We start from the raw sequence: 15,142 nt of genomic DNA on the forward strand, positions 1-15,142 counted from the left end.
CATGCACTATTTGATTTATATACAAACAACTACCTAAGTAAACACTAACAAGTTCCATCACCCTCAACTTTGAACATATAAGATATAAAAATATCAACATATGACTTCATCGTTCATTCTTATATCAAACTCATCAACTTATGTAATATCCAAAGTCCCATCAATCACATTATAGACAAAAAACAATAAAATCTCGTAAACAAAACTATACAATACACCTATAATGTAGCCGACTCCGCGCTTGCGGGGACTATGCACCTAGTTATATTAAAATAGTTGGAGGCAATAGGTCATGAGCATTGAAGTTTTTGGTTTAGTTAAATCTTTTAACTGGTTCGCTTGGATTATAGGAATAGACTATTAGATTGGTTTACGCGAATGTCACCAATTTGGCTCGGTTTAACCATAACCGGTTCGCTTTCTGTATTTAATTTTAATTAATGTGCTTAACCGATTTCATGGTTTTGGTTTTTAACAGTTTTAACGGTTAAAAGAACCACAGATTGTTTAGTTAGTCGTTTCCTTCTTTCAAGAACCTCTGAAACGACTCGAATCTTTCAGAGCGGGGTCCATGGCGTCTTCGAAGCGTTCGTGGACGTTGTCTTCGTTGCCACCGGAGATAATAGAAGAAATACTCTACAGGGCTCCGCCTGAATCTCTACTCCGGTCAAAACCGACGTGCAAGCAATGGCACGCTCTCATCGCCAGCAGAAGATTCATCTACGAACACTTGCGTCGCTCCCCGCAAAGATTCATAAGAACCGATGAGACAGTAGTACAGATCATGGATCCGGTGACAAGAAGACGCTCAGATTCACCACTCCCGAAAGAGCTCCAACGTCCGTACGATGTAAATGTGATGATACACTGCGATGGACTCATGTTGTGTATGCGTGGTCACTTTCAATATAGAAAGACCAACCTCGCGCTTTGGAATCCCGTTTTGAGGGAACTCAGATGGATCAAACCGTCCAAGTGTTTCACGCCTTCTGATTACTACGGGATCGGATACGACATCAACAAGTCTCGTTATGATTACAAGATCTTGAGGTTTTATGAGCGCCGCTATGATCATTATATGCGTCATGATGATTATTATGATGAAGATGAAGATGACGATGACGATGAAGCAGAGGTTGAGATATATGAGTGCAAGACTCGTTCGTGGAGAACTCTTGGCGATGCCAAGGTTGATTGCTGGGATGTAGATATCACGTGCAAAGGCGTGTCCGTGATGGGTAACATGTACTGGTTTGCTCAGAAGTATTGGGAAGCTGAGAAGAAGCACAGAAGCTACATTCTAGGTTTCGATTTCTCAGCTGAAACGTTCAAGGACGTATGCTTTGCTCCTCCCTCTCGTGGCGATAATTATCTAGCCTGTTTCGATGGAGATAGATTGTCTTTGCTACAGCAAGATCAAGAAACGACAAGCCCGATTGAGGTGTGGGTTTCAAGCAAGTTGGCTGGTGATGGGGATGTCTTGTTCAGCAAGTATTTCAGCGTGTCCCGCCCCGATCTTCCGGCGTTACTGTTCCATACAGATATGGCTCATCCGGTGTACTGCGTTGGGAAGCACAAACGCGTTATGGCATGGTGCGAGGGAGATGTGTATGATGGTGATGATAAGATTCCTCCTACTTGCGTCATTTTCTATGAAATTGATGAGGGTGGGGTAAGAAGACAGCTTGAGACAGAGCGACACTACGGGTCTGGCTATTCTGGGACTTTTCTTTGTGGCTACGTATACGTTCCAAGTCTAGTCCCTCTTCCGGTATAAGGGGTGGATAAGAGGGTTTTGGTTCTGTCTTCTAAGCTTTCGTTTTAGTCTTTGTGTTGTTGATACTCTGCGCTGTATATATGTTACTGAAAATGACATTGGTTTTGGTTTTTGTATGACAATCTTGAGAGGGTTTAGGTTATGGTTCACAGATACTTATGAAAATGCAACTTATGAAAAACTGCAATTAGCTCAATTTGATAAAGAAAAAAAAGAGAAAAAAAAAAAATCATTTTGTAGTAAAGTTTGATTGAATTCTATTTATATATAAAGAGTAAAGAAAAATCTACAGATTACCCCTAGAAAATATTTGAAGAATGCAGAGCATTGTGTTTGTAACATTTTTCTGATAAAAACATTTGTATCGCAAATGAGTAACAAACTAAACTTATTAACAACACTAACAGATTATTATTAGATTGAATTCCGGAGGGAAAGAAGCAAGAAAGACACGGTTCGGTTGGCTTTACTGAAACTGACATTGGTTTTTGTATGACAATCTTGAGAGGGTTTAGGTTATGGTCCATAGTTGTATCATTTTCAACAAAACTTATGAAACATAATAACACAATGCTACTAGTAGGAAAGAGCTTTTCGGAACAATGATAATCAGTCCCTTGTTGAGATTCTTACTCAGGTTTTTTCACTCTCTTATTAATCTTCCTTATTCTCTAACACTTTTTATATGTTTTCTCTGTTTTTGTCTGTGCAAAACTTTATTTTACCGAACTGATTTTTCATTCATTTTTGCTTTCTTTCTTACAATCATGTTTACCTGCGCTAAGCATGTTTCCTTGCTGACTTACATCTAATCTATACTTCTAGTTCTTATACTCATCTTACATTCTAGAGCTTATCTAACAACTCTCTTATCAACTCTCAATTATCAACTCTCAAATCATTTTTAAACTTAGTTATCTTACTAGTTACATACTTTTAGTTTCGTAGACTAATCTTATTAACTAACTCTTAACATGAATATTGTTTGAACCGATAAACTAGTAAAGAGAAAGGGACGAGAACTCGTCGGTGGGTTGAGACAAAGGCGTTTATTAGATCAAGGAATCGTTCGTGGTGTTACAAAAAAGGAAAGAAGTGGTGGAAACTAGCCGGCGAAAGCTAGTTCGCCGGAAGGTACAAGTCGGCGAGAGTAAAGATATAAAACCCTAGTTTCTAGCCGAAAGTAAGTGTGTGGTCATTTGCGGATCCCTCCTTCGCTACCTCTTTCTCCCCTTTTACAGGCGGTTGCTCGTGTACCTAATTCGTCTTGATCTAATGGGTCTTTTCGTCAATTGGGTCGAACTGTCGGGCCGCTGTTTCGAGTTGTCGAATCGACTGCTTCCAGTCGCTCGTTTGGTCGGCTAAAAATAGTCTCAAGTCGAGCTGATCGGTCGCTCTCGAGTCGACGAACCGAGTTTCTCCCACATAGTCATGTGTTAAGATAACTATCTTGTGGGTCTTTAGGGAGGGTCAGACCCATACCCAACAAATATTCACTTGTAACTACTACTTACATAACTCTTCTTTGGTTCGGTTTAACCTTAACCGGTTCGCTTGCTTTATTTAGTTTCACCGAGTTTAAACGATTCATGTTTTTGGTTCGGTTAAATCTTAATTCGGTTCGCTTGGTTTATAGGAATAGACTATTAATTTGGTTTACGCGAATGTCACCAATTTGGTTCGGTTCAACCTTAGCCGGTTCGCTTTCCGTATTTAATTTCATTAATGTGCTTAACACGATTCATGGTTCTAGTTCGGTTGAATATTTTTAACTGTTTTAACGGTTATAAAAGAACCACATATTGTTAGTTGCTTCCAAGAACCTCTGATACGACTCAATCTTTCAGAGAGCGCCCATGGATTCTTCAAAGCGTTCCTGGTCGTTGTCGACGCTGCCACCGGAGTTAATAGAAGAAATACTCTACAGGGCTCCGCCTGAATCTCTGATCCGAGCAAAACCGACGTGCAAGGAATGGTACTCTCTCATCACCAGCAAGAGATTCATCTACAATCACCTCGATCGCTCTCGCAAAAGATTCGTAAGAACCGTTGGTACGGTGCAAATCTTGGATCCGGTGACAAGAACACGCTCAGAGACACCACTCCCAAAAGAGTTCCAACGTCCATATGGTGTAAGAACGATGGTTCACTGCGATGGGCTCTTGCTCTGTATGTGTGGTTACTTTAATTACAGAAACACCAACCTCGCACTTTGGAATCCCGTTTTGAAGAAAATCACATGGATGAAACCCTCGACGTGTTTCACAACATCTGATTACTACGGAATTGGATACGAAATCAAGAAGTCTCGTTATGAGTACAAGATCCTGAGGTTTACTGATCACCGCTATGATCATAATGTTACGTATGATGAAGATGGACCGGAGGTTGAGGTATACGAGTGCAAGACTAACTCCTGGAGAACTCTTGACACCGAGGTTGATTGGCAAGTAGACCTCTCGTGCAAAGGTGCGGCTGTGATGGGGAACATGTACTGGGTTGCTAGTAAAGATGATGAACAATATATTCTAGGTTTCGATTTCTCTGTTGAGAGATTCAAGGACGTATGCTTTTGTCCTCCTCCCGCTTTCAATAATTATCTAGCTTGTTTCGATGGAGATAGGTTGTCTTTGCTACAGAAAGATGAAGAAGAACCATGGCATATTGTGGTGTGGCTTACAAACAAGTTGGCTGATGTGGATGTCTTGTTCACCAAGTATTTCATTGTGTCACGATCAGATGTTCCGGCGTTACTGGACCATACAGATATGGCTAATCCGGTATACTTCATTGGCAAGCATAAACGTATCATAGCATGGTGCGAGCGAGAGGTATTTGGAGGTGATGATGAGATTCCTCCTACTTGCATCATTTTTAATGAAGTCGATGAGGGTGGGGTAAGAACACAACTTGAGACAGAACGACACTGCGGGTATGGCTATTTTGGGACTTTCTTTTGTGGCTATGTGTACGTTCCAAGTCTGCTCCCTCTTCCTGTATAAGAGGTGGACAAGAGAGAGAGAGAGGGTTTTGTTTCATGTTCTAAGTTTAGTTTTAGTTGTTGATCTTCTCCACTGTAAAAAATGTTTTATGACATTCTTGAGAGGATTTGGGTTATGGTCTATAGTTGTATCATTTTCAACAACACAAATGAAATCATTTGGAAAGTGGTCATATGTGGTTGGACCATACAAATAATGCATGATCCACAACGTCATATATAGCCTTCCAACCGTTACTTCGCATTTTTAATTTGAACACTCACTATAAAAAGACTTAGAACCCAAGAAAAGAAATTTACCCTAATCATATATACGTGATGAATTCCCGCGAGTTTTAGTTGTTACTTTGATTTGATTGGTTTACGGATCCAATTTAGTTCGGTTTAACCTTAACCGGTTCACTTATATATTAAATCATTGAGTTGCTTAAAAAGATTCATGTTGGGTTCGGTTTAATCATTAACGGTTAAAAAAACCATGCATGCATCTTCTTCCTATATATGAAAGGAAAAGATTTATCCAAGAAACTACGTCCAATCATTCAGAGAGCGCGTCATGGCGTCATCACAGCGTTCATGGTCGTTGTCATCGCTGCCGCTCGATATGATAGAAGAAATATTCCACAGAACTCCGGCTGAATCTCTACTCCGATCTAAACCGACGCGCAAGAAATGGTACGATCTCATCAAGAACAAGAGGTTCATCTACGAACACTTGCGTCGCTCCCCGGGAAGATCCCGTAGAACCGATGAGAGACGATTCCTAAGAATCGACAAGACGGTACAAATCATGGAACCGGTGACAAGAACACGCTCAGAGAAACCGATCCCACACGAGCTCCAACCACTAGAAAACATCAAAGCCATGGTTCACTGCGACGGACTCATGTTGTGTATGTGCAGCGACATGGAATCAAGAATCGTCCACCTCGCTCTTTGGAACCCCCTCACGAGGCATATCACACTGATCCAGCCCTCGACACGTTTCACGACTTCTGATTACTACGGGATTGGACACGGCGTTAACAAGTATCGAGATGGTTACAAGATCCTTAGGTTTTCTGATCGCCGTTACGATAATCATCATCATCATCATCATTCTGAAGTGGATTTTGAGATTTATTACTGCGAGACGAGTTCTTGGAGAACCCTCGATGATGCCAAGGTTGATTGGAATGTGGATTTCACGTGCCATGGTGTGTCTGTTATGGGGAACATGTACTGGCTTGCTCATAGGGATGTTGAGGAGGAGGAGGAGCTCGAAAGCTGTATTCTAGGTTTCGATTTCACCGCTGAGAAATTCATGGACGTATGCTTTTGTCCTCCCATTTTTGATTACAACTACTTGAGCTGTTTCGGTGGAGATAGATTGTCTTTGCTACAACAAAATAACGACGAGCCAAGTCTTATTGAGGTGTGGGTTTCAAGCAAGTTGGCTGATGATGGGGGTGATGTCTCGTTTACAAAATATTTCAGTGTGGTCAGCCCTGATCTTCCATGGTTACATATCGAAAGATCAGAAAATGCTAGTCATCCGGTGTACTACATTGCCAAGAACAAACGTATCATAGCATGGTGCGAGGGACTGATGGATGACGGTGATAGACTCCCTGTTTGGATCATTCTCTATGAAATTGATGAGGGTGGTGTAAGAAATCAACTTGAGACAGAGCGACATTACGAGAATGACTATGTTGGCACCTTCCTTTGTGGTTACGTGTATGTTCCAAGTCTAGTCCCTCTTCCATGATAAGAGAAAGGAGGTTATGTTTTCATGTTCTAAGCTTTAGTTTTGGACTTTTAGTCTTTTGTTTGTTGATCTTCTGCAATGTAATGATGTTAGACATTGGTTTCCAATCTTGAAACGGTTTAGGTTATGGTTCACAGTTGTATACTTTCAAAACTTATGATACACATGGTTCACTGTCTTCACTCTTTCAATTGTATGTTTTATTGAAGGAATAATTTTTTTTTTAAACTTTGATGGCATGTATTTAAATAGCGCAAAGAGGTGTACAGTTTCATAACATCCTTAGAGTCCTCGTATGTAGAATATAACATGGTGACCGTATCAGTCTATCCTACAACATAGACCAGCAAAATAAACACAGAAAAAATCACGAAAAGCAATAATTTATTGTTATAAGTCCAGGAAAATTCATTTTTTTTCTACCCTATCCATTGCTCTTGTATATTATGTTGCCTGGCTGACCATATAACTAGTTGAAGTGTACGCTTTTCTCATTCTTAGAAACAAACCATCGTTATTGCAGATCCTTAATAGGGGTTTTTAGCTAAATGAGTGATTTAATTAAATCAAAAATAAATATAATTATAGTTACCGATCCTTAAGAAAGGATTCTGGTGACCAATCTTTTGTGGGTTTTTGACACCACGTGTGAGCCAAACAAGATATATCATTTTTTTTCTTTTTTCTCTCGTGCTCTCCGTCGTCTTCTCTTGTCTTCTCCGCCGTCTCTTCATGTCGTCGTCACTTCTCGCAAGCAAGTCTCTTCTCGCAAGCAGGTCCTCCTCCAATTCTCCGGTTTTTCTACCTATGAATCATCGAAAGTTTCCATCTTTTTTTCTAGGATTTAACATTGTTGATTCAAATTAAAATATCTCCTTTCAGTAAGCTGTTTGTGTGTCTGAATTTGTTTGCAACATGATTGGAAAGTTCCGGTACAGTTTGAAGTCATATTTGTTGATTGATTATGGAGAATCAGCCTGACATCAACGTGAGGATGAGAGGCATCCTTGTTGATTGGTTGATTGAGGTTAGTACAGAGTCTACTCTGGTTTGGTTTCTTGGAAATAGTTTAGTAACTAAACCATTGTTATGTGCAGGTGCATTACAATTTGAGCTCATGGAAGAGACGCTTTACCTCACAATCAACCTCATCGACAGGTTTCTTGCGGTTACTCAACATGTCCCAAGGAAAAAGCTTCAACTTGTTGGTGTAACAGCTTTGTTGTTCGCTTGAAAATACGAAGAAGTCTCGGTCCCTGTTGTTGATGATCTCATCGTGATCTCTGCCAAGGCTTACACGAGAAGAGAAGTTCTTGACATGGTAAAAAATCCTTCTTCACTAGATATCATAAACCATGGATGCTCTCTCTATAAATGTTTGTGTGATGGGTTTGTTTACTTGCAGGAGAAGTTAATGGCGAATACATTGCAATTCAACTTCTGTCTGCCAACTCCATATGTCTTCATGAGGAGGTTTCTCAAAGCTGCACAATCTGACAAGAAGAATTGTATAATAACTTCTTTGACCATATCTTCTTAGTTGGTAGGTATATAGAGGAGAATCAAATGTGGGTTTTGTCAGTTGTGTGTGTTTTTAGGTGGAGCTTTTATCTTTCTTCATCATCGAGCTTTGTTTAGTTGAGTATGAGATGCTTCAGTACATTCCTTCTGATGTCCCTGGTGTTTTCCAAACCCGGTTCCAGGTTAGTGAAGTTCACTACTTGTCTCATTCATACAACAAAACGAAAGCTCCTCATCTTTGTTCCCCTTTGTGCAGACTGCTCCATTGGACTTAGATACTGAATCCTTCTACCTAATCAGGAAAGAAACAATAGAGTCACAGCTAGAGAAAGTTGCAAATGGAATGGCTGAAGAAATACTCATCATATCATACGAAACACACCGTGGAACAGCGTGCAGAGGAATGGCATGGGAGCGGTTTTCGTTAGAGGAACTGAGAGCAGCAGTGGCTTGTGTTGGAGGTAAGTGTGTAGCATTGATTAAGAACCCTTAATTAAGAAACTCCCATTTTGGATTGGACCATCCAAAATGAGAGTTTCTTAATAAAATTTCTTAAGGTTAAATTTATTACTAAAAAATCATTAAAAACCCTATTAGGAGTTTTAGAGATAATCGTGTTCTTATAGCTTTCTAATCTGAGTACTCACTACAGAAAACTTAGACCCCAAGAAAATAAAATTACCCTGAATCATGCATACAGAAAACTTAGAACCCAAAAAATAAAAAAAATAAATTACCCTAAGTTTTTTATAAGGGTAATTTTCTATAAGAAATAATTATGTATGAATAATTAAAAAAGACTTAGAATCCAATAAAAGCAATTACCATAAATCATAAAAACGTGTTGCTTTTTAAACTCCCGCCGGTGTTGTTATTATGTTGATCTAATTGGTTTACAGAATCTGACAAATTTGGTTCGGTTTAACCTAAACCGGTTCGCTTGCTTTTATCCAATCAATGAAGTTACAAGATTCATGTTGGTTTCAGTTTAATCATTAACGGTTTTAACGGTTAAAAGAACCATGCATGCACCTTCTTTTAATATAAGAAAAGCAAAGGTTTATCCAAGAAACTCTCACACGACTCAAAAATCTTTCTGAGCGAGCTTTCATGGCGTCTCCACAGCGTTCTTGGTCGCTGTCATCTCTGCCACTCGATATGATAGAAGAAATATTCCACAGAACTCCGGCTGAATCTCTCCTCCGATCTAAACCGACGTGCAAGAAATGGTACGATCTCATCAAGAACAAGAGGTTCATCTACGAACACTTGCGTCGCTCCCCGGGAAGATCCCTTAGAACCGATGAGAGACGGTTCCTAAGAATCGACCAGACGGTACAAATCATGGAACCGGTGACAATAACACGCTCAGAGAAACCGATCCCACACGAGCTCCAACCACTAGAAAACATCAAAGCCATGGTTCACTGCGACGGACTCATGTTATGTATGTGTAGCGACATGGAATCAAGAATCGTCCACCTCGCTCTTTGGAATCCCCTCACGAGGCGTATCGCATTGATCCAGCCCTCGACACGTTTCACGACTTCTGATCACTACGGGATTGGACACGGCGTTAACAAGTATCGAGATGGTTACAAGATCCTTAGGTTTTCCGATCGCCGTTATGCTGATCATTATCATTGTGAAGCTGATGTTGAGATTTATTACTGCGAGACGAGTACGTGGAGAGGTCTTAATGATGCTAAGGTTGACTGGACTATGGATTTGACGTGCCAAGGTGTGTCTGTTATGGGGAACATGTATTGGCTTGCTCGCAGGATTGTTCAGATGATTATAGAAGACTTCATTCTATGTTTCGATTTCTCGGTTGAAACATTCAAGGACGTATGCTTTTGTCCTCTCTATAATATTAACAATTACTTGAGCTGTTTCGATGGAGATAGATTGTCTTTCCTACAGCAAGATGAAGCAGAGCCAAACATTATTGAGGTGTGGGCTACAAACAAGTTGGCTGATGATGGGGATGATGTCTCCTTTACCAAATATTTCCGTGTGGTCAACCCTGATCTTCCGTCGCTACTGTTTGATTATAGAGAAATGTCTAGTCAGCCGGTGTACTACATTGCCAAGAACAAACGTATCATTGCATGGTGCGAGGGAGTGGTGCGTGACGGTGATAAATTCCCTATTTGCATCGTTCTTTATGAAATTGATGAGGGTGGTTTACGTAATCAACGTGTGACAGAACTACACTACGAGAATGACTATGTTGGCACCTTCCTTTGTGGTTACGTGTACGTTCCAAGTTTAGTCCCTCTTCCATGATAAGAGAAAGAGAGTTTGTTTCATGTTCTAAGCTTTACTTTTAGACTTTTAGTCCTTTTTTTTGTGTTGATCTTTACTGAAATTGACTCAGAATCTCAAGTCATCTTTGTTGTTCAATAAAAACTAAGATACACGCCGGAAAGAAATGCAATTGTTGTTCATTTATGTAGTTAAGTGATTGATAAAATATATTTTATAAATGCAAAAGAGTAAAAGATATATTTACAGGTTGCACAAGGAGACAGAGCACTGCTGTTGTAACATACATTGCAAATGAGTAACAATAACTAACACATTATTTACCAAGACGACGGATTGATGGATTCTCTGTTTCAGTTCAGAACTTGAGGCTAGAATTGACATCTGCTTCTCCAACATCATCATGTCTTCTTCTAGCCCCATAACTTCAGCTACTTGAAGGAGATCAGCTTCAAGTACCTAAATCACAATAGCAGGGGACAATATACAGAGTTAGTATCTTTTTCAGTTAAAGATCAAAATCACTTTCCATGGATCAGAAAGATTGGGGAAGATAAAATCAGGTTCTTTACATTGTAAGTATAAAGATCACCAACCTATATCGAAACTGAATCCATCAGACGGCCTCCGGATCGGGAACGGAGACGCCGGAGACTTGGATGAAGAGATTCTCTGACGCGCTCCATGTGTTCGACGGAATGAGGAGGATGAGTCGGATGAAAAAGCGGTTGCGGTGGCTGAGATTAATCGCCGAGATGCTTGCCATGAGCGGTTGATGTCGATCAGAACCAGCCGCGAGTTCAACGCCCTCATCACAATTATTATTTATTTAAATTATATACTTTTTAATTAAAATAATGAAATTTAAAAATGAAAAGATTTTGTTCTTTCGACTGGTGGTGTATGTTTCTGAGAGCTACGAGGAACGAAGCTAAAATGGAAAAAAAGTTAAGGCGGAGAAGGAATGAAGCAAGCGAAACGACGACGTTTAGAGTTTACTATTTGATGCGTTTAAACTGAAACTAGTGGAGGATTCCAAAGGATCAAAGCATCTGTCTACGGAAGCTGGGAGCAAGGCAAAGTAGTGTCCATTTGTGGAGGGAAAGATAACATAACCGTTTAGACAGGTGGTTGACGTAATGCCACGTGGAGAGTTAGACAATCTCGTTGACACGTTTCTAGTTGTGGAGCTGCCGTTGATTACCAATATTCAGGAACTCTTTAAAGGAATGTAAAACAAACCAGGCGGTGAAGTTAGTGTTTCCCACGGCAGATGAAAAACTTGTAAACTTTTTTGCTCTGCCAGTGAAGACTTTTAGAAAATTGAAGAGACTAGATTAAACCGGACGAAAACCAAATTAAATTAGTGAAATCAAAGTTATGAGACCCGGTTCCTTTTTCTAATTTACGGGCTTAAATCGCTTTCAGTTGTGATATGGGCTGGGTGCTTTCAGTGGTGATGGTCTTCTAATTGTATCCAGCTAGATTCTTTTTCGATTTGGTTAAGAATACTATTTTTACATTTTAATAGGCCATTAAAGAAGTTTGCCCCATTTGCGTACCTTAATTATATACAGCTTATTGCTACCAAAATTAGCAAACCGACCTTAGCTCAGTTGGTAGAGCGGAAGACTGTAGTGGGTTATCCCAAAGAAATCTTTAGGTCGCTGGTTCGATTCCGGCGGGTCGGACATTCTTTTTTTTTTTTAATTTCTCCTTGTTATATCAATGGAACCCGCATCCATCTTGCTTCCCATTTAACTCGCGTGCCTAACCGTTGATTATCCCATACGCTATTTTCGCGTAGCAGATCACTCAATACTCTCAGGAAACTCCCAAATTAGCCCCGATCATGTTCAGAAGATCCTTCTAATACTATCTTGCCACGTGTACACCTTCTCCTTCCTCGTATACAATCTCAAAAAAAGAAAAAATCACAGTTGAAAAAAAAAAACGAAAATGGAGAAACACACTTTCCTCTCCCTCCTCTTCCATTTCGTCGTCTTCATCGCTTGTTCATCACCGTCTTCCTCTATCCTCTTGAACGATCGGAGCTTCGAGATATCGAACTTGCCTTCATCGCGCGCGGAGAAGCTGATCCGCGAGCTTAACCTTTTCCCGAAGCTCGACGTGAACGTGATCGATGTCGGTGATTCGCCTCTCGCTTCGGAGGAGGAGGAGGTGCCTTCGATCGTCGAACGGAGCTTCAGATTCCCGAATATTGTATCCCATAGCGACGACGGCGCTTCCGTCGAGGATTTAGGTCATCGTGCTGGTTACTACAAGCTCCCGAAATCTCAAGGCGCTAGGTTTATAATCTAGTCTCTACCTCTTGTTGCTCATGTGTATCCTGAATCGTATAGTATGATGTGTACATTAGTATCTGATTTGTTATGCTTCATTCAGAATCTGCAGCTAGGTTGCGTGTTTATTTTGATCTTGAACATTTTTGCTAGTACGGATTTGTATCTTGGAGCTTAATCATACTGATTCGTGTACATTTGTGGATTTAGTATCTGATTTGTTATGCTTCATCCATAATTTGCAGCTATTTTTTTGTGTGTTTATGTCTGGTAAAATAAATTCTCAATTAAATGTTTTGTTCACTTGTATGATTGGTGGTGTTTAGGATGTTCTACTTCTTCTTTGAGTCTCGCAAGAACAAGAAGGATGCGCCTGTTGTGATTTGGTTGACCGGAGGGCCTGGATGTAGCAGTGAACTGGCTATGTTCTATGAGAACGGCCCTTTCAAGATCGATAAGAACATGTCTCTTTCTTGGAATGAGTATGGATGGGATCAGGTATTATGATCCTTATAAAACTATCTCCCCAATTCTTATTAGCTTTTTTGCACATGAGAGTTAATTGAGAGTTGATGTTGCAGGTTTCCAATCTCCTGTATGTTGACCAGCCTGTTGGAACTGGCTTCAGCTACACGACAGACAAAAGTGACATCCGTCATGACGAAAAGGGAGTTAGCGATGATCTGTATGATTTTCTGCAGGTTTGGCCTTGACTTTTTTTTTGTGAATACAGAACCTTGACTTGGATAAATCTCTTTTAGATACTAATTACGTTTCCTCATGTTACCTCAGACTTTCTTTGCGGAGCACCCTAAGCTGACAAACAACGACTTTTTCATAACTGGAGAGTCATATGCTGGGCATTACATTCCGGCTTTTGCTGCGCGAGTCCATAAAGGAAACAAGGCTAAAGAGGGACTGCATATTAACCTTAAGGCATGTGATTGTTTTTTTTTTCTCTTACTGTGTTAATGGAAGGCTGGTTTTCACAAGTAAAATCTTGCAGGGATTCGCCATTGGCAATGGGCTTACTAATCCTGCACTCCAGTACCCAGCTTATCCGGACTATGCTTTGGAAATGGGTTTAATTACGCAATCAGAGCATGATCGCTTAAAAAAGATTGTCCCACTCTGTGAACTATCAATTAAGCTTTGCGGTACTTCCCCTAATTTCTATAAAATGCTCCATGCCTCCATGTGTTGTAACCTTTAATGGATACTGAATCCATGTTTTTTTTTTCAGGAACTGATGGAACAGTTTCTTGCTTGGCATCATATCTTGTTTGCAACACGTTGTTCAGTGGTGTAATAAATCATGCTGGTGGAGTAAACGCAAGTCCAAAACAACTGTTTAATTTTTATTATTAATTGGCCTTTCATATAATATTGTTTCTGGCAACATTGTGTGAATTTTCTTTTCCTTCAAAAATGTGACTTCCATCTATCCACAAGAGAAGCCATCACTTATAGAATGCAATGGTGTTTATTATTTCTGCATTTAAAGTAGGGAGAACTCAAAGAGTAATATGGTATTTTCTTGTGTAGTATTACGACATCAGGAAGAAGTGCGAGGGGAGTTTGTGCTATGACTTCTCAGACATGGAAAAATTCTTGAATCTGCAATCCGTGAGAAAGTCGCTTGGTGTTGGGGACATAGAGTTTGTCTCGTGTAGTACTAGTGTCTATCAGGCAATGCTACAGGATTGGATGAGGAATCTCGAGGTTGGTATTCCCACCCTCTTGGAAGATGGAATCAACCTTCTTGTGTATGCTGGAGAGTATGATCTCATCTGCAACTGGCTCGGTAAGTTCCAAAAGCATAACATAATCAAATCCAGACTAAATAATGATATAGACGGAATATAGTTGTGAACCAAACTAGATTAACTTAATTAGTAAAAATGCAATTGTTAATCTGTGTTTGGTAGTAGAGTAATATGCAAAACATGATATACTTGAATTGGAGCAGGTAACTCGAGGTGGGTGAATGCAATGGAGTGGTCAGGACAAGAGAACTTTAAGGCGACTAATGAAGTTCCCTTTGTGGTTGATGGTAAAGAAGCAGGGAAGTTAAAAAGTTATGGACAACTTAGTTTCCTCAAGGTCAGGCTTTTCTTACATAAAATCAGGCTTTCTATAGTTCTATAGACTATAGTAACAACAAAGAGTTTGATGACAACAGGTGCACGATGCGGGACACATGGTTCCAATGGACCAGCCAGAAGCTGCGTTGAAAATGTTGAAGAGATGGATGGAGAATTCGCTTAGTGGAGGAGATGATGATGATGTGGCGACTACTATTACAGAAGGAGATGATCTGGTTGCTCAGATGTGATCTCATCTTCTTTCCAATTGCAGGAAAACATAAATAGCAGCGAACATTGTGGACTGTGTTGTGTACACGCTTGACGTTTCCTTCTTTAATTTGATCTCAAAAGATAATTATATGTAGGGGTGTTAACAAGTTGATATGCCTTGATGAACCATAATAATTAAGAACTGGACAGAGTTGCCTTTTTCTA

At 40.1% G+C, this 15,142-nt stretch overlaps 5 protein-coding genes, 1 long non-coding RNA gene, 1 other non-coding gene and 1 pseudogene across 7 annotated transcripts; 7 read left to right on the plus strand and 1 right to left on the minus strand.

Annotated features, from left to right (window-relative positions):
- Positions 1-552: 552 nt before the first annotated feature.
- On the plus strand, positions 553-1,826 carry LOC106301190 (F-box protein At3g08750-like). Its single transcript, XM_013737540.1, has one exon. It carries the CDS (start codon positions 572-574, stop codon positions 1,775-1,777), a length of 1,206 nt encoding a protein of 401 aa, XP_013592994.1. The 5' UTR covers positions 553-571; the 3' UTR covers positions 1,778-1,826.
- A 1,807-nt stretch (positions 1,827-3,633) lies between these two features.
- On the plus strand, positions 3,634-4,779 carry LOC106303371 (putative F-box only protein 15). The gene has a single exon (XM_013739659.1). It carries the CDS (start codon positions 3,634-3,636, stop codon positions 4,777-4,779), a length of 1,146 nt encoding a protein of 381 aa, XP_013595113.1.
- Positions 4,780-5,334: 555 nt separating this feature from the next.
- On the plus strand, positions 5,335-6,528 carry LOC106300776 (putative F-box only protein 15). The gene has a single exon (XM_013736996.1). The coding sequence runs from the start codon at positions 5,335-5,337 to the stop codon at positions 6,526-6,528; it is 1,194 nt and encodes a 397-aa protein (XP_013592450.1).
- A 703-nt stretch (positions 6,529-7,231) lies between these two features.
- Positions 7,232-8,552, plus strand: LOC106296970 (annotated as a pseudogene).
- A 153-nt stretch (positions 8,553-8,705) lies between these two features.
- Positions 8,706-10,503, plus strand: LOC106344085 (putative F-box only protein 15). The gene has a single exon (XM_013783473.1). It carries the CDS (start codon positions 9,160-9,162, stop codon positions 10,336-10,338), a length of 1,179 nt encoding a protein of 392 aa, XP_013638927.1. The 5' UTR covers positions 8,706-9,159; the 3' UTR covers positions 10,339-10,503.
- A 13-nt stretch (positions 10,504-10,516) lies between these two features.
- Positions 10,517-11,412, minus strand: LOC106344093. Its single transcript, XR_001270115.1, has 2 exons — positions 10,914-11,412; positions 10,517-10,776 (listed from the first exon to the last, which is right to left on the minus strand). It is a non-coding gene; the product is annotated as an uncharacterized LOC106344093 (long non-coding RNA).
- A 506-nt stretch (positions 11,413-11,918) lies between these two features.
- On the plus strand, positions 11,919-12,008 carry TRNAY-GUA. The gene is given in 2 exon segments: positions 11,919-11,955; positions 11,973-12,008. It is a non-coding gene; the product is annotated as a tRNA-Tyr (tRNA).
- Positions 12,009-12,242: 234 nt separating this feature from the next.
- LOC106303514 (serine carboxypeptidase-like 49) lies at positions 12,243-15,142 on the plus strand. Its single transcript, XM_013740148.1, has 9 exons — positions 12,243-12,626; positions 12,947-13,118; positions 13,202-13,321; positions 13,413-13,556; positions 13,627-13,777; positions 13,864-13,952; positions 14,166-14,424; positions 14,590-14,723; positions 14,803-15,142. The coding sequence occupies exons 1-9, from the start codon at positions 12,277-12,279 to the stop codon at positions 14,953-14,955; spliced, it is 1,572 nt and encodes a 523-aa protein (XP_013595602.1). The 5' UTR covers positions 12,243-12,276; the 3' UTR covers positions 14,956-15,142.

The sequence above is a fragment of the Brassica oleracea genome, chromosome C1, assembly GCF_000695525.1.
Source record: "Brassica oleracea var. oleracea cultivar TO1000 chromosome C1, BOL, whole genome shotgun sequence".
In the NCBI taxonomy this organism is placed as follows: domain Eukaryota; kingdom Viridiplantae; phylum Streptophyta; class Magnoliopsida; order Brassicales; family Brassicaceae; genus Brassica; species Brassica oleracea.

Coding starts and splice junctions, on each gene's coding strand:
- LOC106344085 (XM_013783473.1), top strand. CDS start 9,160: ATGGCGTCTCCACAGCGTTCTTGGTCGCTGTCATCTCTGCCACTCGAT.
- LOC106303514 (XM_013740148.1), top strand. CDS start 12,277: ATGGAGAAACACACTTTCCTCTCCCTCCTCTTCCATTTCGTCGTCTTC. Junction 13,119..13,201: donor ATGAGTATGGATGGGATCAG/GTATTATGATCC, acceptor TTGATGTTGCAG/GTTTCCAATCTCCTGTATGT. Junction 13,953..14,165: donor ATCATGCTGGTGGAGTAAAC/GCAAGTCCAAAA, acceptor TTTCTTGTGTAG/TATTACGACATCAGGAAGAA.
- LOC106303371 (XM_013739659.1), top strand. CDS start 3,634: ATGGATTCTTCAAAGCGTTCCTGGTCGTTGTCGACGCTGCCACCGGAG.
- LOC106300776 (XM_013736996.1), top strand. CDS start 5,335: ATGGCGTCATCACAGCGTTCATGGTCGTTGTCATCGCTGCCGCTCGAT.
- LOC106301190 (XM_013737540.1), top strand. CDS start 572: ATGGCGTCTTCGAAGCGTTCGTGGACGTTGTCTTCGTTGCCACCGGAG.